Source organism: Ambystoma mexicanum, chromosome 3q, assembly GCF_040938575.1.
Source record: "Ambystoma mexicanum isolate Mex_15411 chromosome 3q, UKY_AmexF1_1, whole genome shotgun sequence".
NCBI lineage: Eukaryota > Metazoa > Chordata > Amphibia > Caudata > Ambystomatidae > Ambystoma > Ambystoma mexicanum.
The window spans coordinates 194,556,839-194,583,362 of NC_090926.1; the positions used below are offsets into that span (position 1 = coordinate 194,556,839).

General features: G+C 48.5%; 1 protein-coding gene across 2 annotated transcripts in view; it reads left to right on the forward strand.

Moving 5' to 3' along the window:
• The window catches only part of PTGES3 (prostaglandin E synthase 3), a 263,118-nt gene that overhangs the window by 121,183 nt on the left and 115,411 nt on the right, over positions 1 to 26,524 (forward strand). For both annotated transcript variants that reach the window (XM_069653533.1, XM_069653534.1), the window contains exon 4: positions 20,503 to 20,601. In XM_069653533.1, coding sequence (XP_069509634.1) covers positions 20,503 to 20,601 — 99 coding nt within the window. The remainder of the gene's footprint in view (positions 1 to 20,502; positions 20,602 to 26,524) is intronic.

Below are 26,524 nucleotides of genomic sequence, written 5' to 3' on the forward strand. Positions count from 1 at the left end.
CAGTAACAAGGGTCCTGGGGACATTAATATCTTACTGTTGGCCTTCAGAATACTCTTAAAAGTTGGTAAAAGGCAAAGGTTATTAGAGCAACAAAGACACAAATATTCCCAAGCAGGTAAGTATTTTTAGATAGTCTTAGAAAAGTCATTCAATACAATAGGATAAGCCAAAGTCAATGGGCAAAAGTCTTGGATAGGATGAAGCACTTTTGGTAAGTAAATAGAAAAGTCTTTGCACAAGTTCTTAAGAGTTTTTGATTAAAAGAATCATATTTTGGGCCACAAGCTGATTAGACTTGTGAGTTGTGGAAGTTACAAGCACTTATACAGTGAGAGGTAAGTTCTCTTAGACTTGTTTTACAGTACCTTGGTAAAGAAGAGACGATGCAGCTGTTGACTTCTGTTCATGTGCTGCTCTTCATATCTCACTGTTCCAGGGCCTCCGTGGACTCCTGCAGTGCACTGGGTCTGTCAAAACCTGCAACTGGCAAGCTTCACTTTCAGTGGCTGTTTCGTGTTTCAGCTACTGCAAATGGCAACAACGCGGTTCCTGGCTGTCTAGGTGGACTGTCTTTGCTTCTGGGCTCCCAAATTCTGCAGAGGGGGGGCTCAGGCTTGGTCAGTCCTGCTTCGTGGGAGTCCGGAGGATCTTCCAAAAGCTTTAGGCCAGCTTAAATGTAACAAACAAAATCTGGTGTCCCGCTCCCTGGCTATAAGGTTTCCTGCAGCAACCAGCTCCGAGATGGGTGTCCAGGTGGCTGGCTTTGGAGTTGAATGGTCCCACCAACTCAAAGGGAGAAGTCGTCCTTGCAGGGACTTCTGTCGATGCAAACTTGGCGTTTCGGCACTGCAAAATCCAGCTAAGTTGCTGGGGGTCTCTAAGGTGGAGGGAATTAGCACATTTTTGAGAATTCTCTCTAACCTGTCATTCCTCAGGTTCTAAGGAGGTTGTGGAGGTTTGGATCCAACATGATCCTAATTGCTCCAGATTGGGCCATGAGAGCCTGGTACCTGGACCTTATCAAGAGACTCCACCTTCACGCATGGTTTCTGAAAGGTTGAGAGATGGATTGGGACCTCCCGGATGACGTGATGGAGGTGTTGCTTTCGGCCAGGCGTCCGGCAACCAAATCCCTGTACCGTTGCTGTAAGTTTTGCGACTAGTGCAGAGGACACAATGTTGCACCTTTTTTAGTGTTCATGCCAATGGTTCTTTCTTGCTTTCTTTGGCCCACAAGGGTCACCTGGCAGCGCTATCTATTTTCAAGCTCTCGTCTGAAGAATGTTCTTATTTTAAGATTACTTTGATTACCCAGTTTCTAAAAGGGCTCACGAATATGCTCCCGCTGTCCCCTTTTCATGTGCCGGTTTGGTTTAGTCTTCAAATTCTTGATAGCTGCTCCGTTTGAACCTTTTGCACTCTTGTCCTTTGAGACTGACCTTCAAGACTGTTTTCTTAATTGCAGTTACATCTGCTCGTAGAGTGAGCGAGTTGCAGGCACTTTCATCTAAGCCACCCTTTACTTTGTTCAACAAGGATAGGGTTGTACTGAGGGTATGTCCGTCCTTCCTACTTAAGGTGGTGTCCGTTTCATTTGAGCCAGAAGGTGGTACTTCATGCTTTCTATCCTCCTCCTCATCATGGTAAGGAAGAGGCGAGACTCCATAGGTTGGACCCTAGGAGAGCTTTGAGCTTCTATTCTAGGATGTTCAGGGTCAGAGGACGACCAACTTTTTGTGGAGTACACTGGACATCGATTGGGCCAGGCTGTTACCAAACAGACATTTTCCAAGGGATTATCCTCACCATTGCTGAATGTTAGATTGGCTGGCAAGGACCCTCCTGAGGGTTTACGCGCTCACTCCACCAGGGGCCTGGCTACATCCACAACCCTGCAATAGGGAGTTCCTGTTAAGAACATTTGTGATGTTGCAAGGTGGTCTCCCATCCACACCTTTGTCAGGCATTACTCCCTGGATACTTTCCATGGTCAAGATATGGCCTTCGGTAAAACAGTGCTTTATTCTGCCATCTGATTGGGCCTATCTAAATTCTTCTCCCTCCTCCAATCCCTGATACTGCTTTGGGAGTCTGTCAAAGATGTGGAATAGATTGGAGACACAATCTATTCGAAGAACAAGTTACTTAACTGGTAACATTCTTTCGACTGGATGTTCCTCCAAAGTATTCCTCATCGCCCTCCCTCCCAGCCTGCCCCTCTGAAGCATTTCCTGTGCTATTGCAGCTTTGCTTTCCCACAAGGTTATATGCAGTCAATCAGGCATTGTGTATGGTTATGTCACACATTGTGGAAGGAAAAACATGAATTGACGCCAATGACGCCAATGACACAGGACACCCTCTACCGAAATATTTCAGAAGCAGCACAGCTGTGGACATTACATGTCAAAGATGTGGAATACGTTGGAGGAACATCCAGTCGAAAGAACGTTACCAGTGAAGTAACTTATGATAATTCCTTTCAACCTTAGAGGCCCCCAACTCTTTCGCTGGACTTATAATTTTAACCCTGGAGTGAGTTGAGCCCTTTTTCTCACTCATGTTTTGATCCGATTTGGATTGTTTCCTTTGTTTTTGTAATCTGACAAACTCCATAGGCATCTATCTACTTTTTGTATGGTGACACACAGCATCTTCAGTTCAGTGTCACATTGAAATCCTTTAGATTTCTCTTAAGGTTTAAATACCTTTTATTGTGTGTACTAATGTTCCAAAGAATAGTAAAGTGAAATTGACTTTACTTAACTTTTCTCTTTGTAGGTCCAGCACACACCATCTGGGCGGTTACTCAGTAGGCCCTTATCCTACCTACGCATGTAACATTTTGTATGTTACCCTCACTACTTTAAATGGCTGGTGGCAGTGGTTTAATTTTCCTACCATTGTGCTTTTCTACCCGTTGAGCCAGGTTTGAGCATTTTGTTTTGCCTTTGGCGAGCTTTAGCCCTGAAGCCCGCCTCTGGCTCCAGTGTGTCTGGAAAGACAGCATGTGAGGGAGGTTCCCGAACTCCCCTGTCCTTTGTTTCTTGGAATGCTTGAATGCCACCAGTCCTGATTGGCTGGCTGTGCTGTTCGACAGCATGAATGGGAGATCCCGGCTTAGGGTTTTGGGACTAGAGGCAGAGTTGACCACTGGGAGAAAGACCCGACGAAGAAAGTGTGAACAAAGCTTTCTGCATCCTCCGAGACCTTTGAATTGCCCGGTGAGGCCCTGCTGCTGTGCTGAAACTCCTTTTTCAATTCGACAGAGAATCTCTGGAAGGGACGACTTCTTCCCTTGGGTTAGTGGGACCAACTAACCCTGAGACAAACTCCACTGGACCATCTTCCCCGACTGGCTGTACTTCTTCGCTGCTGCAAGAACCGAGTCCCAGGGGTCGAGAAATCCGTAGTCGAGTGCAACGTCGCAATACAGCCAGAGGCTGCTGGAGTCTCAGGACACTCCAGAAGCAGAACCAGAGCTTGAGCCCCCTCACCAGAGTGCAGGACCCAAGGAGTGAAGGAAGCCCAACCAGTATCAGAGATCCGCAACGCTGCTGTTTCCTAAGTGCTGAAACCGCAAAGTGCAGCTGAAACGGAAAGAGCCTGTAGTGGCTAAAAAGACTCCCAAGTGCAGCCGCAGGAGCCTTCCAGATGCCCTCTTGTCCCCACGAGTGAGGCTCTGGAACCTAGGGTCTGCATCGCAACACCACAGAATACAGCTGGACCGCTCTTCTGACCAGAGGTACTGTTTAGACTTGGGGTACTTACCTCACTGTCTATTAGCTGTACTTTTCTCAGTTGGGAATCTCATTAGCTTACCTTTACAGTTTATTCCGACTCTTTGCACAGGCTTAATGGCTTGTGACCCTAAAAGTGATATCTACAAACTCTCTAACTTTGCAAGACTTTTTATCTAGGAAATGCTTCAGCTCCATAGACTGTTTTGACTTTGGCTGTCCTGGCTCCCTGCAGACGCTTCTAGCCCATTGACTTTGATCCTGCTGTCCCTGGTTCTAGACTGTTATTGCTAGGAAAGGCTTGTCTAGATTTCATTGGAAGATGTACTTGTCTTCACATATACTGAAAATCTGTTTAACCTTTTCCTTCCTTAAACCTTTCCTTTCTGTAACCTCAATCTGCCAATGATAACTAGTGATACATAAATGCCATTACTGTCCATGATTTAAGTCACCTCAGGGTGTAGGAATTACGTAGGAAGCATATGTTATGTTACTTTGCATTTATATAGCATTTATATAGCGCATTATGTAGCATTGGTATTGGTCGCAAGGCGCTGGTAGGTTGAACGCCCTCGGGAACCGAAGTTCAGGTCAGTAGAAAATCAAAAGGTGCGTGCAAGCACCGGATATGTGTGCAGCTGGTGTGGCATTCGTGTGATAGCTGCTTCTTAGCGGTGGAGGTTGAAAGATCAAGAGTATGTGTTTGTTCTGGCAGGTTGTTATCCAGACCGATTTTTGGCTGCGTTGGGCCTGAGGAGAAACGCCAAGGCTGGTGGGTGTGTAACCAGCAGTGTTTAGGATGATGGGGAGTATGTGGCAAATTATGGTATGAGAACAGCTATACAGAATGGTGTCATAGTATTGCTGTGTTCTATTGAGTGGTGGTGTAAAGAAGAGTAAGCGTGGAGATGTGAATCTGGTGGTTTACATTAGGTGCTTGAGATCGAGCCCACTCCAATAGTTCAAAGTACTCCATCTGTTCCAAGTACTCCGACCGTTTTAAGCTTTCAAAACCGTTCCTTTCAATGCTCTTTCAAACGTTCCAAGCACTCCAATCCGTTCCAAGCACTGCTCCTTTCATTCATCCACATACGTCCTCTTCACACGTTCCATCCACTTAATTGGTTCCACCCATTTTACACGTTTTATCCACTTCACCCGTTCATCCACATGCTTCACGCGTTCCGTCCACATACTCCACCCAGTTCATCCGTTCCACCCACATAATTTTTTTTATACTCATTCTATTTTGTTTGTCCTTTTTACCTAACCAATAGAGGTTATTAGTTTTCATTTTCTAGCTCGGATAATGATGCTGCATTGCTATTTATGATCAAGCATTTGGCAAAGTCATTGCGATGCTGTTATCCAGTTTGAGTTAGTTTGAGTTTGGGGTCGGTTTTAGGGGAAGAGCCAAGTTTTCAGTAATTTGCGGAAAGACATGAGGTCTTCAGTGAGTCGGATGTGTATCCAAAGATTATCCATTAACTTGTTCTGAGTCAGAAAAGTATTTTGAAAATGTATATGTACATGGTTACACAAAATGCCCTTTTTAAAGAACGCTTATTTAAACATTGCTGTTAAATAACTTATTTATAGCTGAAACCTTGACTGTGTTACTTGTATGTAAGAATTTCATTGCTACACTCACATTTACCCCTCTTGAGATAGACCTGGCTGCTCAATCACACTACCAACTTGTGCAGTACAGACCTATAACAAAAGGTGGGTTATCGAATACCAAGCAGATGAGTTTCGTGTAGTCTCCCACAGTGTAACTGCATCAATTCTTACCTAACTTGTCGCAGTTCCGAGTTGAGGCCTGGAACTGGGGAGGGGGTCCTCAGCTTGTACTACAAGACTTACCCCAGCGAAACGTAGGAGTCCTAGCGACAAGGGGACCCGAGATGGGGAAAGTCTTGATAGCTACCAGAGTTGTCCCTGCCACAAAATCGTTTGGCCCTCTATACATCTGTCCCTCGGGGTCACAGTATAGAAAATCGGTCCTAAAAATTGGGTGCAGCAGTGGGATGACCCTCTCCACTTAACATCTGGGTGTTTTGTGAAAAGGATCAGTGTTGCGTACCTCGGTGTAGAGCACGGGTGGTGTGTCCAAATACTTCTTACCCAGTACACTGATTTTCTGATTGCATTGTAGTTAAGTCACCTACTAGAATAGAGGACATGGAGATCATCACTTTCACTACTTTCAGTTCTTCAAAAGTGGATCACTTAAAGTTGTGTAGTGCTGGCCAACTACCAGACCCCGAGGACCTTGCTACGGATGAACTGAAAACTCTCAGCCCCGATCTCACTCTCATGTGGAACAAGACAGTGTTGCACACTCCCCACTGATCTTTGCCCTTGTGATGGTACAGTTCACACTAAGGGTCCGTTTAAGTAAAGAGCAATTCAAGATTTCATTATAACGTAATCTCCCTCACTAGCTGTCAAGCCTCGCTCATGGACTCGTTTGAACGGGTAGTGCAATCAACTACACCAAATCGGAGGCGCTGGGAGTGCATATGTTAGAAGATGTCATGAAGAACCTCCAGGCGACATGGCCTCTAAAATGGAGCACCACCTTGTCCGCCTACCTCGGGATACACTTGGTTGCAAACCCTAAACTGTACGCAGCAAACTTTCCTCCCATGTACAAGGAGCTAGAGGCTGGAGAGATGGGGCAAACAAGAAATATATCTGTTAGGCAGAATCACAGCTTGCAAAATGAAATGATTACCCAGATATCTATGCTCGACCCTACCGGTACACCTCCCAAAGCCACCCCTGATGCAGCTACAGAAACGGATATCGAGATTCGTTTGGAGAGGTGGCAAAACGAGAATCCAATTGAAAGCCATGACCGCCGCAGCCAAGTAGCGAGGCATGGGGCTACCCACTGTCTCAAATTACTATGTAGCGGCCCAGGTAGCACAGGCCAAAGCCTGGTGGCACAGACGAGCCCCCCCCCCCCCCCCAAAACGGACCCGAATTGAACCAGCTAAATGCTCCCTACGGCTGAACTCCCTTCTACACACACCAGGCGCAGCACATGGCTGTCGGCAGTCCGACCTGTTAGTTACCAGAACCACGGTGGACGCATGGACCTTGCGCAGGAGGAAACTCCCCAAGGGTCTGGGGTCTCTATCACCAGTCCTCCGGAACCCGGATTTCTCCCCGGGAATGGACATGGTGCACTTCGCAGATGGTCCCAAGGGGGGGGGCTCCTGACCATAATCACAGCTCTATGAAGGGACGCCTCTCACCTTTTGAAGATTGTAAGAGCCGCTTTCATCTGACAGAATCAGAGAAGTTCACTTATGCCCAGATCAGGCACTGGATCTCGCAGCCAGCGGTACGATGACTGGGGGCGGACGAGAGATGTCAAAATTCTGATTTTGAGAAGAGTAAAGGCCCCTCTACCCACCTAACCCCCCAATGGTACTGATGGGGCATGGACCCAGCAACAGTAATGAAGTTGCTGCCACTGCGGCTACTAATGGCGAGGAGGAGGAAAATGAAGCTTCTGGACTTTTCTGTCAACACCGCGGATGCTCGGGCACTTTTTTATATGAAAAAGGAGAAGCTCAAGGAAAAAGAGCTTGAGTTTAACATGGCCATGTTAGAATTCGAGAGGCAGAACGACCGAGAACACTCGATGGAGCTTGCATAGGGGCAGGCTTCACAAGGTTCTTCCAGAGGATCTGGTTGTGGCATCTTCACATCCTAGATTCCCAAAAGATCTTAATGTTTAAGTTATCAATTACAATTGATTTGATTGTGACATTTGAGTATGCATGTGAAGTACAAGGAGTGGGTGATGCATAAGGAGCCTTATGTGTGGTGTTACATCAGTACAAGGTGTTAGATTCTTCTAGTAGCTGGCACCACGTTGGCCAATAAAGTAGTATGCAACGTTGTGCACAGATGGCTCTAGAAAAATCTAGAACTGGCCATTGACTAATGTAAAATGCCCACTTTTTCAGTTGCTACCAAAAACACTTGGGACTGAATTTTAAAATTTGCATCTGTAGGAATGGGAATACGTTATTGCTTTTCTACTGTCCGTCACAAGCGGTGTTATAACCCATGTTAGGGGTGGCCTGCTAAAAAGTGCTGCTATGAGTATATGATGTATTGAGCAGACATATATATATTTCTGATGTTTGTTAATCTGCTTAGAATCACATGCTGTGCATAGGTCCGACATCCAGTGGTCACTGCGGAGTATTGCATTTTGTTTTTCGTAGTCGAAAAGGGGACGTCGACAAGGCGTGTCTGTAACACTATCCCTATAGTGACGTGCGTTGTACCCACAATCGCTCACATGTCGAGGTCCCTCAGATTGTTTTTTTCCGCCCAGCTTATGGTCGCCTTATGCGGAGCTCCTAGAGAGACATTGCTAAACAATTAATACGGACCTCGGTCCTTAATATACACTCATTGTTAAAGATCCCTCCCCTCGACGTTAGCTGTGAAGCTGTTTTCTCCGCCGAGCAAGTTTTCGACGGAGGAGAAGAGACGGAGGAGATCCTTCGGCGCTGCCGAACACGTGGCCAGGCCTCGCCGGCCAACATACAGTAGGGAGAGTGGGGGTTTCAAACTTTTACCTTCTCGTCGAGAATGTCTTTCTTTCTCCCCTATCTTTCCCTTGGGGTTGTTATCACCAGTTTTCATTGCCTCAGCTATGGAGAGGACACCTTTTAAGTTTTGCCCACGCTGTAGGGGCAAATACACTTGGAAGGACAAACACAAGCTCTGTAATCGTTGCTTGCCCCTCGATCATAAGGAGGACAGCTGCGTGGCCTGTAAGCTCTTGAAACCAAGAACTCTTAAAGAACGGAAAGTTAAGAGGTGGGCGGACTACGCTATGTCGAAGTCAATTTCCTCACCCGCCGCCGCTGTTACAGAAAGTGACGAGGAGGGTGATAACTCGATGTCCGTTACGGAAGTCATTAACCCCCAGAAGGAGCGCTCGCGCTCCTCGACGTCCGTCCCCGGCCCCGACGGGCTCGGCTCACGCCCTGCTTATGGGGATGAACACCCCGGCGACAAGGACGCACACAGACCCCATAGGCCTAAGCACACAACCCACGGCTCTTCTTCGTCCAGGACGAAGGATCCACCAGCACCGAAGGGGACGCAGGGCACTCCGGCGTCGACCTCAGACCGCAAGGGTCTCGAGCCCCACCCGCAAACGCAGCCGCGACCAGCGATTGGGCTTTCATTTAATACGGGCGCTACCTCAAAAACATCCGACGTAACGCTCCATAGAGCGGCCGTCGAAAAACAACGCGCAACGCAGGCAACGCCGACTCCAGAACCCTCGACTGACGAACTCGTCGTCGAGAGTCTTGCGAGAATTGTTTCCGAGGACAAACGTAAGCGGACGACGAAACAGACGTCGAATACCGCACCGAAGGAAATAGAAACGCCGAAAAAGCACAAGAGTAGCCAGGAACTGCCCCATTCATCTAAAGGCACTTCTGAACTACCGGAGGGCTTTTCTGAGGGCGACGGAAACCTTTCGTCGACGTTGTGGGAGCGTTCGAAGCGTTTTGAAGGTGAGAACACTGATTTCCCCCCTCTAGACTATTCAGGGGTTCCCCATGAGACCATGGAAAGACTCCATTCTTGTATGGAAAAGATGGAGAGGTTTTTGGGTAGCCAAAACCCACCCACACCCAAAAGACCAAGAGAATGGACCCAGGATGACCCTAGGGTCAAGATTCCTAGGCTGTTTCCCCCTTACACAAAGACATCGTCTTAGACGTCTTCACGCAATGGGGTTTCCCGGAAATAGACCTGTTCGCAACCCTGGAGAACTCACAATGCCAAAGTTACGCCTCCAGGTACCCCCAGAACCAGTCCAAGGGGAACGGTCTGTTGATTCAATGGTCAGGGAAATTTGTTTACGCCTTTCCCCAGACTCCCCTCCTCAACAAAGTGGTGCACAAGATGCACCAGGAGCAGGTTACCATGATACTAGTAGCCCCAATGTGGGCCCGGCAGCCATGGTTCGCTCACTTGATGGAGATGTCCCTATCTCCCCCAATGAAACTTCCCTGCCCGTACAACATGCTGTCACAAGACAAGGGCAGGACACTGCATCCATGCCCTCAGACATCCTCAGGGAAGCCAGAAAACCTAATACTCGCCACTGCTATTCTAGCAAGTGGAAAAGATTTGTCATCTGGTGTAGAACTAAGAATATCAACCCGGTGGACTGCTCTGCCACTAACATTATTCTGTACTTGACCCATTTACTGGATTCAGGTCTAGTGTTTAATTCCATTAAAGTTCACCTAGCGGCACTTTCTGCGTACACCACTTCCCAACTTAAAGTGTCGTGGTGGAAGATACCAGTTATCAAGGCCTTTATGGAAGGGGTAAAGAGAATACACCCCCCGATAGCTAACCCAACTCCCGGATGGGACTTAAACGTGGTACTTTCTAGACTCATGGGCACTCCTTTCGAACCCATGCACAAGGCAACTCTTAAAAACCTCACTCTTAAGACTGCTTTCCTAATAGCTATCACCTCCATTAGGAGAGTAAGTGAACTACAGGCTCTTTCTGTACTAGACCCCTTCGTATCAGTTCACAAGGATAAGGTGGTTCTCCGCACACACCCAAGGTTTGCACCAAAATTCATCTCCACATTTCATGTAAACCAATCTATAGAACTACCAACGTTCTTTCAAAACCCTTCCAGCTTGGGAGAAAAAAGTCTGCATACACTAGATGTACGCAGAGCTGTCATGTTCTACATGGAAAGAACCAGATCACTGAGAAAGACTAATCAGTTCTTTGTCTCGGTGGCAGCAGGAAGAGAAGGAGATGCTGTCTCTAAGTCCACTATATCTAGATGGATTGTACAATGCATCACTCTCTGTTACACTCTTGCTAAGAGAGAACTACCCTTCAAGCCAAGAGCACATTCCACTCGAGGCACTGGGGCTTCCATAGCATTCATTGCAAATGTTCCCCTTGAGTCCATCTGCAAAGCGGCTACCTGGAGTTCTGTGCACACCTTTACAAAACACTACTGTTTAGATGCACACTCTAGATCTGACTCCCAGGTGGGGCAGGCAGTATTAAGACATCTTTTCTCTACTGTTCCTTCTCATAACCCACCGCCAACTCCGGGTACTGCTCGCTAGTCTATGCACAGCATGTGATTCTAAGCAGATTAACAAACATCAGAAGACAATGCATTACTTACCGTAAAAGCATTTCTGATGGTTGTATCTGCTTAGATTCACATGCGCCCGCCCTTCCTCCCCGCTCGGATGGAAGGAACATAGACATCCTCTACTATATTTCTCTCTTTTCTGTACTCACTCACGTCTAGAAGGCTCCCTCAGGGCAGAAAAATACAAACAGAGGGACCTCGACGTGTGAGGGATTGTGGGTACAACGCACGTCACTATAGGGATAGTGTTACAGACACGCCTTGTCGACGTCCCCTTTTCGACTACGAAAAACAAAATGCAATACTCCGCAGTGACCACTGGATGTCGGACCTATGCACAGCATGTGAATCTAAGCAGATACAACCATCAGAAATGCTTTTACGGTAAGTAATGCATTGTCATATATGTTCAGCAGAATTACTTCTCCACAGACCGTGGTAGTGTGCTAACACAGACTGTGAGAAAACCCACCTAGATTTGAGATTTCTAGATAGTGGGTGTTGGGGAGAATTCTCAGAAATTTGCTAATTGCCTTCTACCTTGGAGACCCCCAGCTCTTTTTGCTGTACCTTAGGACTTTTTTATCGCTCATGTAATTTTAATGTTTTATTTCGTTTCTTTTGACTTTGGAGTCTGACAAACTCCATAGGAGGCATCTTAACATTGTCACACAGCAACTTCAGTTCAGTGCAGTGGAGTGGCACAGGGAAGTTTCTTGGATTTCCCAAAGGTTTAAATACCTTCTCTTGGTGAAACTGTTTCCAAGAGCACTGAAGTGAAATTGACTTTACTTACAAATTGTAACTTTCTAGACCCAGCACACACTATTTTACCATAGGATGCTGGTGGGGTTACTTAGTATCCCCTGTGTCTAGTTTCTAATGTAACATTTTTTGTTACCCTTTCTACAGTTAATGGCTGGTGGCAGTGGTTTAATTTTACTACGATTGTGCTTTTACCGCGGGCTGCGTTCGCAGCCACGGTAAGGCACCCATGGGTGCCTATTTTGTCAAAATGGCCCGGTCTTTTTTTGCCATTTTCTGTTGGAAAGGTCCTGCTTGAGATTTACGCTGCCCGCCAAACCAGGTTTGGTCTCTTTGTTCGTTTTCTTAGGGAGGATTCACGAGTGAAGCCCGCCTCTGGCTCCAGTATGTCTGGCAGGGGCAGGAAGTGAGGGAGGTGCCAGACACTACCTGTGCTTAATTTCCTTGGTTACAGGAATTCACCCAAAGGTGATTGGCCGGCTGGCTGTCCGGGAAGGACAGCCACCCTGCTGTGTGATTGACAGCTGGGCTGGAATGAATGGGAGAAACCTGCATAGAAGGTGAGGCTTTTTGGCTTGGAAGGCAGTTGACCGCTGGACGAAGAAATCCGAAGAAGAACTTGGAAGAGACGCCTGCTGCAACTCCTGCACCGTTGGTTTGCCTGCCACAACCAAGAGCTTCTCCACCGGACGAAGTGCGATCCTTTCATTCCATGATCACCCGTGCGTCTGAGCTTTTCCAACTCTCCCCGGACGAGAAGGGGGCTTCCTGTATTAGCGCCGGGAGGCGAAGAGAAAGACAATCCTGTTGGTCCCGCTCCTGGCTGAGGTTTGGGATGAGGGGCTGGCACTTCTGAGGAACCCCGCCTCAGTGGAAGAGACCTGCTTGAAAAGAATTACATTGTGCCGGAGTCTGCACCCAAGTGCCTGTAGTCTCAGCCGTCGCAGGACTCTGGTCTTGGCGGCCGCCAGGAAGAAACCATAGAGTGCAGCGTCTTCAGCCCCTCCGGACAACGAGGGGAAGAAATTGGATTCCATGGGTAGAAAGGTCATCTATTCAGCTGCGACCCTACCAATCATGGCCTGGTACGACCGGGAGCTTTGTTACAAAATGGCTCCTCTCCTGGATTTCCTCCCTGATGAGAAACTGGTTGAGGCTTTGGAGATCCTCCAGGCAGGTGAGGTGGCGTCAGACCCCGCCATCATGGTGGCACTGGACATTGCGGATGCGGGGTTCCGCCAGATGGGTAACAGCGTCTGACTTTGACGTTGTGGCTGGCTCAGGGCCACCAACTTTAGGCAGGAGGTCCAGACAAGGGTTTTGGACATGCCTTTTGACAGCACGGTGGTAGCAGTGAGTAGCGCCCTCCATCTGCGCCAATTCCGCTCTATTTGCGCTGCCAGGGGTTCTGAATCGCCTCCCACTCCCCATCTGCTTAACCTCTCTCCCTCCCCGCACCCGCTTCCTGGTCCCAAGCCCGCCCTCCAGCCCTGATTAGCCCCCTGGACCATGTATGGTAGCTGTAGCGAGCTGCTGATCTCGACCGGCTCCACTTTTCCAGCATGGTATCACAGTGAGTAGCGCCCTCCATCCGCGCCAATTCCGCTCTATTTGCGCTGCCAGGGCCTCTGAATCACCTCCCAGTCCCCCATCTGCTTACCCGACCCGCTTGCGGCTAACCTCTCTCCCTCCCCACTCCCTGGTCCCACGCCCTGCTTGAAAAATGAGTCAAAGGGCTTCCAGGCCCCGTGTGCCTCCCCTGATCCCCTGCTCCTTCTTCCTGGTTCCCCTCCCGCCTCCCAGGCTCTCCCATCCTGTCCTGATTGGCTAATCCACTGTGTGCTCGTGGGTCTAGTGCCCCCGTGCAAACCCCTGCCTCCATTTGCGACCGGAGTGCTGCAGGTGAGTGAGGCTCCCTGAGCGACCCCATACTGCTTGAAAACACACTCCCCACCTTTTGCCCTGCCGTGCTCCAGGTGAGTTAACCCCCATCCTGGTGTCAATCTGAAGCCCTTCTGTGCATATGTGTTTGTAACCCTGATTTCCCCCCCAGCCCCCCGCTCCCCCTTCGCGCAGGCCTGTTTCCCTACCCGCATCCTGGTTGTGCTAGTCCCGCCCTCCCCCTCTGTGATTGGCCCACCACTTGTGTCACCAGGTCATTTCAGACCTTTCCAGGGCAGCCCTCTGCCCGGCAGCCCCTTCGGCTAAGAACCCCGAGGCAAAGGGCGGCTCCTACAATGACGGCTCCAGAAAGTGTCTGCAGGTGTCCGCAGGGGAAGCCAGTGATGCCAGCAGTGAACAGACACCAACAAAACTGTAGGTGAGGCATGGGTGGGGTGTAGCGCAATTACTCTACTCCAGAAAGCCCCTGCATCTCTACCTTACCTTTCCATGATGTAACCCGCCATAGTCTCACACCATGCAGACCTAGAGAGACTCGACCACCAAGCTAACTCCATTCAAGACTGGACTGTAATGTTGTCCTGCATAACATACTTGCCAATGTTAACTACTGCCACTCCCAGAGACAATGATGATTAGCCAGCCTCAAAGTAAGACGGGTATGCAATAATGTTACCAAGTGCCACACTTGGATGAAATTGTAAATGATAGCATGTGCCTGACCTAGATAGAATTGTGATTGTAGCATATCCCCCACTCAAAAGTTGAATGTAGAAGTGTGCCTAATATCCTCTCTATGCAAAGTTGAATTTAGAAGTGCGCCTAATAGCGTGCCTTGGTTGAACTTAGAAGTTGAACTTAGAAGTTGAATTTAGAAGTGCATTTAGAAGTTGACTTTAGAAGTGTCCCCAATAGCCTCTCTGTGAAAGCTGAATCTGGAAGTGTCCCCAATAGCCTCTCTGTGAAAGCTGAATCTGGAAGTGTACCCAATCGCCTCTGTGAAAGCTGAATCTGGAAGTGTGCCCAATAGCCTCTCTGTGAAAGCTGAATCTAGAAGTGTGCCCAATAGCCTCTCTGTGAAAGCTGAATTTAGGAATGTGCCCAATAACCTCTCTGGGAAAGTTGAATTTAGAAGTGTCCCCCATATCCTAATAGCGTGTCCGGCTGAACTGACCAATCTCCCTAATAACCGCTCTGTGCAAAGTATGCCTAATACCCTCCCTGTATAAAGTTGACTTGAGAAAGTGCCTATTAGCGTGACCTATATAGTATGGTTCGGACTACAGGGAACGTTTGAAAGAGCATGTAACCCATCATACGCTTACCCTCTTCTTTACACCACCACTGAACTAGAACACAGATACAATGACACCATTCGGTATAACTGTTCTCATACTAACATCTGCTGCACATTCCCCATCATTCGAAGTAAACACTGCTGGTTACACACCCCCCAGCCAGGCTTTCTACTCAGGCCTAACGCAGCCACATTCGGTCTGGCTAAATCCTGCCAGAACGAACACATACTCCTGATCTCTCAACCACCACACCTACCGCTAAGAAGCAGATATTACACGAATATCGCACCAGCTGCACACGTATCCGGTGCTCACACGCACCTTTGACACTCTACTCTCTCTACTGATCCGAACTTCGGTTCCCAAGGGCGTTCAACCTACCAGCGCCTTCAGACCATACCAATGGTATATAAGGCGCTATATAAATGTAAAATAACATAACAGGAACAACCTGTTCGGAAAAGCTGTGGATGAATTACCTCCAGGCCATCAAAGCGGACATGGAGACTGCTCGTGCCCTAGGCACTCTAACAATGGCAGTCCTTTCATTCCTCAGGAGGAAAGTCTAGCCGGTCTTTGAGGGGTTTCGGCAGGGCTCCACCTCTTACCGCCAGCCCCCAGGCTCCTTGACCCAAGAAGCCAACAGGGGCTGCTCCAAGGCCTTTGGGGGGCAGCCCAGTGGGAGACTGGCTGGCGAACTTGGTCAGCATGTGGAACACAATCTCCACTGACAATTTGGTGCTGGATGCTCTCGCCCAGGGAGATGCACTAGAATTCCAACGAAGTGTCCTCGAATACCACCAGTGGCCCGGCAGGAAAACCACGTCCCTCAGCTGCTGCTGGAGGTTTGGGCCACGTTACGGAAAGGGGCGATAGAGCTAGTTCCAAAGCGGCTCTGGGGCTCTAGAGTTTACTCAAGGTACTGCCTCGTACGAAGGGACCGGGTGCTGGAGGCCCATCCTTGACCTATGACGACTGAACAAATACATTAGTCCCAGAAGTTCAGAATGGTCACTCGTGATCGTACAGCTGGAAGAGGGAGGCTGTCGTCGTTGTACCTGGAGGATGCGTACTTCCACATCCCCATAGGACACCGCAAGTTTCTTTGCTTCGCTTAAGGGAAGCATTACCAATTCAAGGCTCTTCCCTTTAGACTGAAGTCTGCACCCAGTCTTCAAGTGCTTGTGCTGGCCCACCTACGACTGCAAGGGATCCATGTCTACCTCTGCTTGGACGACTTGCTCATCTGGGCCAGATCAAGAGACATCGCCTACTTACAGATCTGGGGTTCTCAGTGAACTACTAGTCCTGCTTGACTCCTTCGCAGGACGCTGTGTGCCTGGGATCCCGGCTCAACAGTTTCATGCCTGGCGTCGCCGTCAGAGGAGAGGATAGCGGCCATCTTGGGCAAGGTGCAACGGCTGTTAGCACAGAAGATCGCCACAGTGAGGGCCATGAAGTCTCTTCTCGGTATGATGTCATGCATTTACCTCATTCCACTGTGCAGGTTGCGGATGCGCCCGCTACAAGAGTTCCTCGACGCCAGTTGGGTCCAGGTGTCCGGAGGTTTCCAGGACTGGATTGCACTTGATGAGGAGTTCCGTCGAGTGATCGGGTGGTGGGGAGTATGCTTCCATCTAGCCAGAGGCAAGAATTTCCAGATCCCCAGTGGCCGACACCCTCAGTAGGGAGCTGCAGTCTTGCCACAAGTGGGAGCTTCAGCAGGACTAACTTTTCCTCAAATAGTGCAATCCCCAGATCGCTCTTTTGCGACGGACACCAAGTGCCGGAGGTTCGTCAGCAGGTTCCCCCAGCCGGGGAGCATGGGGGTTGCATTCTCATTACTTTGGGAAGGCCTGTTTCTGTATGCTTTCACTTTGCTGCTTCGAGTGATCAATCAACTCTGACGGTACCGGTGCAGGATGATCCTCGTCGCACCAGCGTGGCCGAGGCAGATCTGGTACCCAGACCTTGTCAGCATCACTGCCACTCAGGCTACCAGTAGTCGCGGATCTTCCCGCCAGGTATGAAGGCGCCATTCTTCACCACGACCCGGGGTCTGAACCTGAAGGCCTGGCTCCTGCAGCACTAGAGTTCGGTAGCTACGATTTTACGGCGAACTGCAGAGATTCTCGCCAGGGCGTCCTCTACTTTAAAATACTACAGACACAAATGGAAGCGCTTTGCAATTTGGTGCCATTCTCAGAAGATCAACCCTCTGCGAGTCACTGCCCCTCAAGTACTTCCATATTTACCGTTGGCTAAATCGGGACTGGCTCATGCCTCCATTAAGGTTAATCTAGCGACTATTTCTCGCTACACCAGATCTCCGGGACGGTCTTCTGTGGTTGCTCTGTTTAGTTAAGGAGTTCATCAAAGGATTGTTCCGCTCGTTCCCGCTGGTGAATGCTCCTGCCCCGGCGTGGGGACTCAATGTGGTGCTGACTAGGCTCATGGGGATTGGTGGGGAGCCCAATTCGGGCCTATGCACTCAACTCAAGTTTGTCGTGGAACGGCTTTCCTCGTGGCCATCACTTCTGCAAGACAAGTAGGTGAGATCCAGGCCCTGTCATGCAAGCGGCCTTACTTGACTATTCATGAGACTAAGGTGGTGCAGCGGATGCCCAAGGTTCAGTCAGAATTTCACCTCAACGAACCCTTGGTGTTAACCGTGTTTTTTTTCCGATGCCTTAGTCGCCGACTGAAAGGACTTTGCACTCACTGGATATGGCTCCAGTGTTGAAGTTTTAGTGGCCCGCACAAAGAGTTTCCGGAAAACTACTCGGCTTTTGTCAACTTTTGTCCTGGGAACCATGGGAAGGCCCTGTCCAAGGCTTCCATTTCCAGGTGGCTCTCCAGCTGTATCACTCACTGTCACCGGTTGGCAAACCGACAGTTGCCTGGCTGTCCGAGAGCCCATTCCACCACAGCGATCGCTGCTAGAACTGCATTCCTATCTGGTGTGCCCCTGCTGGACATCTGCAGGGCTGCTACGTGAGGTCGACCCGCACCTTAGGAAATTCTACTGCGCCGACTGGGATTTCAGGGAGGAGTCCACATTCAGCCAAGCAGTGCTGTGCAACCTGTTGCTTGAAGGGGAGCCTGGTGAGGAGGTAAGACATTTCTTCTGTTGAGCCTTGCCACCTCCCGTGGTTGTGCATGTGTGTACAGCTATGTATTCTTTATTCGTGAGCATATGAATGTGCATGTGAATGTGAGCCAGACCCCATGCTGGAGAACAGTTACAGGTAAGTAACTTGTTCCTTCCCAGAGATTGACTTGTTCGCCACTCTGGAGAACGCCCAATGCCCAGATTATGCCTCCAGGTACCCTCAGAACCGCTCCAAGGGAACAGTCTTTGTCTACGCTCCCCCCCCCCCCCCCCCACCACCCCCGGATTGCCCTGCTCAACGGATTTGTGCACAAGATGCACCAAGAGCCAGTCGGGATGATTCTCGTGGGCCCGCCAGCCTTGGTTCTCCCATCTCATGGCAATGTCGGTCTCCCCTCCCAGGAAGCTGCAGTGCTGTGCCCGTACAACATGCTGTCTCAAGACCAGGGGGAAACACTACATCCATGCCCTCAAACTGTCAACTTGGCAGCTTGGCTCCTGAGGTCATAGAGTTCGGGTACCTCCAGCTCCCTCAAAGATGCTTGGACATACTCTGAGAAGCACGGAAACCTAACACCAGGCATTGCTGCTCCAGCAAATGGAAGTGCTTTCATCTGGTGTAATGGCAAGGGCATCAATCCTATTGAATGCTCACCTAAAGATCTTGTCTTGTACCTACCCCCTGTTAGATTCAGGATCGGTTTTCCATTCTGTAAATGTCCACTTGGCCGTGCTTTCGGTATACACCATGTCCCAGTTCAAGGTTTCATGGTGGAACATTTCTGTAATCATAGCCTTTATGGAAGGGGTAAGTAGACTTAACCCCCCCCCCCCCCCCTGTTTCCAACCCAGCTCCTGGGTGGGACCTGAAAGTTTTTCTTACCAGACTAATGGGGCCTCCCTTTGAACCAAAGCACAAGGCTAGCCTTAAAGCACTCGCCTATAAGACCACCCTCCTGGTGGCGATCCCCTCTATAAGTAGAGTTTGTGAACTGCAGGCCCTTTCAATGCAGGACCCATTTGTCACGATTCACAAAGACCAGGTGGTTTTGCGCACACTGTCGCTTTGAGACTAAATTTATCTCGAAGTTCCATGTAAACCAGTCCATAGAACCACCCACCTTCTTCCAAAACCCCACTATCGTGACGGAAAGAAGCCTCCACACACTGAGTGGAGAGCAGTTATCTACTATCTAGAAAGGACAGAGCCACTCTTCGTTTGAGCTGGTAGAGAAGGGGACACTGTCTCTAAATCGGCTATTTCCAAGTGGATCGTAGACTGCATCGCAGTTTCTTGCCAAGAGAGACCTACTATTCACTCCTAGAGCACACACTACTCTGGGCACAGGGGCTACCATAGCATTCATTGCAAATGTTCCTCTTAATTCCATTTGCAAAGCAGCAACCTGGAGTTCTGTACACACTTTTACACAACACTACTGCCTAGATGCACACTCTAGGTCTGATTCTCAGGTAGGACAAGCGATGCTAAGACATCTCTTTGCTACTGTTCCTTCACGCATCCACCACCATCTCTTGGTACAGCTCACTAGTCTATGCACAGCATGTGATTCTAAGCAGATTCACAAGCATCAGAAGACCTGCATTACTTACTGTAATATTTCTGATGATTGTATATGCTTAGATTCACATGCGGCCCACCCTTATTCCCCGCTCGGATGGAAGAAACTGACATCTACTTCTCTCTTCTGTACTCACTCACGATAGTCCTAAGGCTCCCTCACGGCAGAAAAAATACAATCGAGGGACCTCGACGCGTGAGGGATTTTGGGTACACTACACGTCACGTTAGGGACTGTGTTACAGGCACGCCCATGTCGACGTTCCCTTTCGATCGTTGAAAGACAACATGCAATACTCTGCGGTTACCACTAGATGTCGACTATATGCACAGCATGCAAATCTAAGCAGATACAACCATCAGAAATGCTATTACGGTAAGTAACGCTGGTTGTAGTGCCCTTTTATTCTTGCAGTTTCTCCATAAGGTGGCCAGAATGAATGCAAAACGTGGGAAGCTTGAACATTTTAGTGACTGAAAAAAATATTTACACTTTACAATGTCTAAATCCTTAATGTTTGAGCCCCTTCCCTTCTTCATTATACTAGTATTTCAAAACCCCTGTGAATCCAGAGTACTTCAGGACTGTTTATAGTTTACCAGAATTTTTTCTTTTTTTTAAAGGGATGCCAATTGATGAGCTTCTGGGTTCTCCAAAGCATGTTTTTCTGATGGTCGTTTTGTAAACGTAAATACACTTGGTTAACCCACCTTGATTTTTAGATTTAATATAATGCCCATTGTTCTCTACTGAATGCTTTTTTTATGTGAGTTGAACTCTGAACTCCCACTTCATATTTTTGGATCAGTGCATTCATGATCATAACATATTTGAAAGATTGGAAAGGACTGGGTACATCTGAGTTAACTAGCTCCTTTTTTTTCTTTTCTTTTTTTCTCACAGGGTTCCAAGCAGAAAAGAACAGACCGGTCCGTTTTGTGCTGTTTACGAAAAGAAGAACCTGGTCGATCTTGGCCGCGCTTAACAAAAGAAAAGGCAAAGGTGGGTATCGGCCAATATATCTTTGGTGGCTGGGTTGGGGGCCTCTTAGTTTGTTAGATTTTCCTTCTTGAGTGAAATTCTCCCACTTGGTGAGTCCCCCAGAATTTTTGCTGGACTATTGGATTTTTGGACTGATTCTCAGTTGATGGGAACCTTTTTCCATTCGCATTTTCTTTTACTCTAACCTTGGGCACCCTCTTGACCTCGCTGTGGTACTTTTTAATGGAGTTGTTCTTCCCTCCATATTTTCTGGCATCTAAATTGTATTATTGCAGTATACCGCACCTTGTTAAGCATTGCTGGAAGCTCCTCGTTAGTTTTATTTTTTTATACCCGTGTTAACGCATGTTACCAGGGCAGGAGGGAGGGCGAGGAAACACCCTTTTGTCCCATCTGTATTTCAGCACACCTTACCTTGTTTCCATTATCCCACTGTTCAAGTAACTTTGTTATTGTTACAAGTGCATCTGATCGGCTGGTGGCAGTGTACCTTTTGTGGCCTTTTGGTGCATACTGCCATCGCAGCTGCATCAAAGGATACTAGGGCCACCATTTGCCTAAAATGGTGGCTGTACTTTTTTAAGCCCTGTTCATGATTACTTGTTCTTACTTGACCCTTCTACCTATCTGGGTGGAGGAAGTCTTGATGGGTCTTTTTGTCTTGGGCAGGCTTCCTTGGACATCCCGCCAAGGCTCTAAGTGCTTGAAAGAAGTGGGGGAGGTGTCAAAACTCCCTTGGTCTTTTTCCTACATTGTGCCTGCCTGGAACCAGTTTGTGCTGAGAGGCTGGCTGTCCCCATTAAGCAAAAATATACAGAAGACCAGGTAACAAACCTGGCCACACAGCCGCTCTCTGTATAAGCCCTACTTGAGGAGCGGCTGTGTGGCCAGGTTTGTTACCTGGTCTTCTGTATATTTTTGTGTTCCACAAGTCAGGGTGTCTCCAGACTCATCGTAGCCAGCTCCTGGGAATTTTTTGAAAGATGATTTATAACCTCAACCTTTTTTGATCTGTTTGAAAGTGAATTTAAACAAGTGGTGCCCACTTACTTACCTTCCTGTCCCCATTAAGCAGCCACTCCACAAGTTTGAATGAATGCATGTCTGGTGATTGGTGTTAGGCTCGGACAATTTTCCTGCATAAAAGACAAGGGTACTGGAGCAGAAACAGTGTGTCGACCACTGGGACTATGTTGGGCGCAACTCCAGAGACTGCCAAGCGGTCAGAGTAAACGCTGCAGTCCCAACATCATCTAAGGGACAGGGAAGCCCTGACACATATTACTTCCTCCCGCACTGGTGGGCCTAACCAGTCCAAGACAAACTGCATTTTGCGCCCTGCCTGCAAGAGCTGACACTGCACCACCCCCCGGCCCCACCGCCTGCAACTCTCCAATACCTGGGGTCCTGTGCCATTTTACGGCGAAACGTCAACCGAAGCATGGTTTTGGCTGAAACTTTGCAGGCATCCTCATTGAACACCGGAGAATGGATCCCGCGTCTGAAAGTCCCCTCAGCCGAGACAAGGGCCGAGAAGCAGAGCAAAGTCTACCGCACGATAACCGTCCTCCAACCAAGAATTGGAAAAGGTGCCAATGAGCCATTGCTTCAAAGATCTTCTGCTGGATCGCTCCAGCTCTGAAATCTCTCCACTGGCTCCCAGTGGATGCAAGGATTAAATTCAAAACCCTCTGCATTGTCCACGAGGTTTTCTGGGGCCTGGGTCCAAAATACCTTCAGCTATCCCTCCGCAAATACCTCCCCTCTCGAGCTGTTCGCTCCTCTACCTCCAACTCACTCAGGGTCAGTAGTTTTTCTAAAACGAGCTGGGGGTAGATCTGTCTTCGGCTGGGGCCACCCTCTGGAACAGCTTCCCTGCCACTCTAAAACTTGAGGAGAACTTGAGGAGAACCATCTCCGGTTCCGGAAGCACCTCAAGACCTTCCTCTTTTCTTCTGCCTTCGCTCCCCCTCTCCCCTGCTGATCTGTTCTCGCTTGGCACCGTCATCCGCTCATCCTGCCACCCTCCCGCACTGCCTCCGGGCCACCCCTTGCACTGGGGTCTGTATCTGTACCCATACAGGCCCCCCTTTTTATTCCTGCATTTATCAGACCTACCCTGTAAACTGCCTTAAACCTAGCACTTGCAAATTGCTGGCTGCATTACCACTGTTTGTTGCCTTTATTATTTATTTATTTATCTGTTTCTCTTCGCACTTTCCATCTCTCCCCCCTTCCATGCACCCCCCCCCCCTCTCCCATGCACTTGCGCGTTTTCAATGTCACAGGGTCTAGTAAGATCGCTGTTTTGTTCTCCCCTGTTCCCCTCCCTTGCCTTGTTGCGCTCTGAAACACTTGTGTACGAGTGCGATAGAAATAAAATATCAATCACTCAATCAAAAAAACTACTTGAGAGCAACCATCAGATCCATTGCAAGTTCTTATCTTCATCACCAAGACCAAGCAGCATGACTCTTCTGTCTCCTCTACTTGGCAGCCATCCTGCTGCAGAAGCTTCTTCACTGATCAGGTACTGTTCAGCCTCTTGTATTCACCTGGTGCTTGCTTTGTTGTTCCTGTGCTTCAGAGGGTTGCAGTTAAGCTTACAATGAACATCCTTCCCAGGCCTACATTAAGCTACATTGCGGTGGACAACCCATTGTGCTCTTTAGCAAAAATCTTCTGCTAGTTACCTGTAAACCTGAAGAACTCTTCATAGACTCTGCCTTGCTTGCTGCTTACCTGCTGGTCACTGGATCCCCAGTGCCACCATTGACCATGACTTACCTAAAATGTCTGGACTGCCTAAGATTTGGTTAAGCAGGTGTTGGGAAGAATTCTGATAAATGTGCCAATTCCTCCCACCTTGGAGCCCTCCAGCTCTTTTGCTAAACTTTGGGACTTTGAACTTTTTAATTCTGTTGGTTTTCTGTTTTTGTTTCTTTTGGTTATGGAATTTTAGACCACTCCATAGGCATCATGTTTTCATGTGTCTCACAGCGCCCTCAGTGCAGTGGCACAGGGAAACCTGTTCAGGCTTTCCCAAGGTTTAAATAACTTATCTGGGATAAACTACTGTTTCCCAAATTAAGTAAAGTGAAATTGACTTTACTAGTCACTTTAAATTCCTAGACCCAGCACACCCTATCTTACAATAGTGTGCTGGAGGGGTTACTTGGTATCCCCTGTGTCTAGATACTCGTGTAGCAGTCAAATGCTACCCTTTCCTATCGAAATGGCTGGTGGCAGTGGTTTTACAACAAACTACCATGATTCGCGAACACTGGTAGTGTTAAATCACGGGAGCCATTCAAGATGGAGTCTGAGCCCCCTCTGAGAAAACATGTGGCAGTCTTTTTTTCGCCGTTTCTTTGTGGAAAGGTCCTGCTCTGCGTGCCAAACCAGGTTTGGTCCCTTTGTTCCATCAGCTTTGGCAGGCTTCTGGACTGAACACCGCCTCTGGTGCACAAGTGTCTGGGGTGGGCAGGAAGTGAGGGAGGTGCCCGAAAACTCCCTGTGCTTAGTCTCCCAGGAGACCCAAATGCACTCTCGCGTGATTGGCTGGCTGACTGTCCGGCAAGGACAGCCACCATGCTGGGTGAGTGGCAGCTAGGCTGGAATGAATGGGAGGAAACTGGATAAAAGGCAAGTCTCTTGGCTTGGAAGGAAGAGTCGACCACTGGAACGAAAGAACCGAAGAATAGCTTGAAGACTCCTGCAACTCCTGGACCGTTGGTTTGCCCGGTGAAGCCCTGCTGCAGGTCGGAATCGCTAAGCTCATCTCGACATAAGTCCTGCAAGGACGACTTCTCTGGTGGGACCAATCAACTCAAACTGTAAGCCACCTTGATACTCGCCTCTGAGCTGGTTGACTTTCCTCAGAGTGCTCCAGTAAACGGTAGAACCAGGGAGGGAGACACCAGCTTGTGTGCTTGACTACAGCTACTGGAAATTAAGATTTGCCAGTTGCCAGCTTTGTGACCAGTCCCAGTGCAGTGCAGAAGTCCCCAGACGTCCTGCCTCTTGTCCCCACGACTGAGGCCCAGGAACAGCGAGATTTGCAGGAACTGCCAGGAACGAAGGTCACCAGCTGCATCTTTTTCTTTATTTGTAAAGGTACTGTAAAACCAGACTGAGAGTACTTGCCTCTCAAAGTGAAAGTGCTTAAAACGTTCCCAACTCGGAGGCCTAATCCACTTGTGACCCAACATATTCTTCTTGCTACAAACTACTCCTAAGAACCTGTGCCGAGACTTTTCCGTTTCACTACCAGAACTGCTTTACACTAGCCAAGACTTTAGCCCATTTGACTTTGGCCTAACCTATTGAATTGAATTAACTCTTATGGTGAACTCTAAATATTTGCACTGTCTAAGAATAATTTGTAACCTTTCATGTTCTGAATAACCTATTCCTTTTTGCTCCTACTTCAAAGTATTCTGAATGCCATTTTGCTCCTCCCTCAAGGTAGTCTGAATGCCTCAAACTTCAAGTGTATAGTACTGAAGTATATTTGTTAAATGTTAAAGGTATTTGTACCGTGCACCGTCACCAACGGAATTGGTCCCCAGGCGCTCTGGCGGATCTGTAAACGATAAGGTGGGATGGGTTAGTAAGGTGAAGAGGGAGTAGGATAGTGAAAGGAGTGGTGTTCGGTTGGCAGCTTCAACTTGGTATACACCGGGTGCTGAGCTTTGGTGCGGGTATTGGATCGGTGTCAGTCTGCATGTGCTGTTGCTCCGGTTTATGTGGTGTTGCAGTGTTGTGAAGTGCGTGCGGCTTGTTGTGCGAGAGGTGGTTGTGTGTTTTTGAGTGAGATAAGTATGCAGAGTTTGAGCTTATAAAGGTTAGTGGGTTACCTGACCCTTAGCATGCTAACATTCATAGTTTTGTCCAAGTGTGGCACCTGTTGGCCCTCACAATCCCATCTAGATGCAGCACAGGCCAATGCTCAGAACTTCATCCAGGTGCTGACATGCCAACACTCAGTCCCATCTAGATGCGGCACAGGCTAGTGCCCAGAAATCTGTCTAGGTTAGGGCATGCCAACATTCACAACTTTATCCGGATGCTACGCAGGCTGGTGTTCACAATGCTAAGTGTGGCCATGTTGACATTTAGGTTTCACCGAAGTGTGGGCATGCTAACATTCAAAGTCCTGTCTAGATGCGACGCAGGCCAATATCAACAATTCCATCTAAGTGTGGCCATGCTAATATTCACAATTCTATCTAGATGCGTCTTCTGGTCTGGATATGGTCCGTCCGGTACGTACGAGTGGGTGAGTCACTTGAGGGCTTTCGTCTGGGTCGAAGTATGTGATCAGTCTCTGGAACCTTTTGTGGCTATTTTCCATGATCTCTTATGCTCTGTCAAATGGTTGGTTCTTTGGTTTGAGTGTTTGTCCAATTTGAGAGTGGCCGAGGTTGGAGTTATTTTCATCGTTGTTTTAATGTTTGGGCATTCGAGTGCGTCTCCGTTGTGGTTACGCTGAGAAGAGCCATGATTTGGGGAGTTTCCTGAATGCTAGGTGGTATGTTTCGTATATTCTTAGGTAGGTCATTCCAGGTTTTGGGTGCCTGGTGAGAGAAAGAGGATCATCCGAGTTTTTCTGTTGTAGGGTTTTGGTTCCAGGCGTATGTCAGTGCTTGGTTTTAGCGTTCTTGTTGGTTGATGTAGGCGTAGTTTGTCGCTTAGGAATTCTGCGCCTTGTTTGTGTATTGGTCTGTGCGTGATGCACATGGACTTGAAGTTTATTCGCTGTTTTAGTGGTAGCCAGTGTAGTATTTTTAGCGCGGGTGTGATGTGTTCTCTTCTGGGTAGCTTGAGGAGGAGTCTGGCTGCTGCATTTTGTATGCGTTGCAGTTTTTTTAGAAGTCGTTCAGGCATGCCCAGGTATAGGCTATTGGCATAGTCTACTATG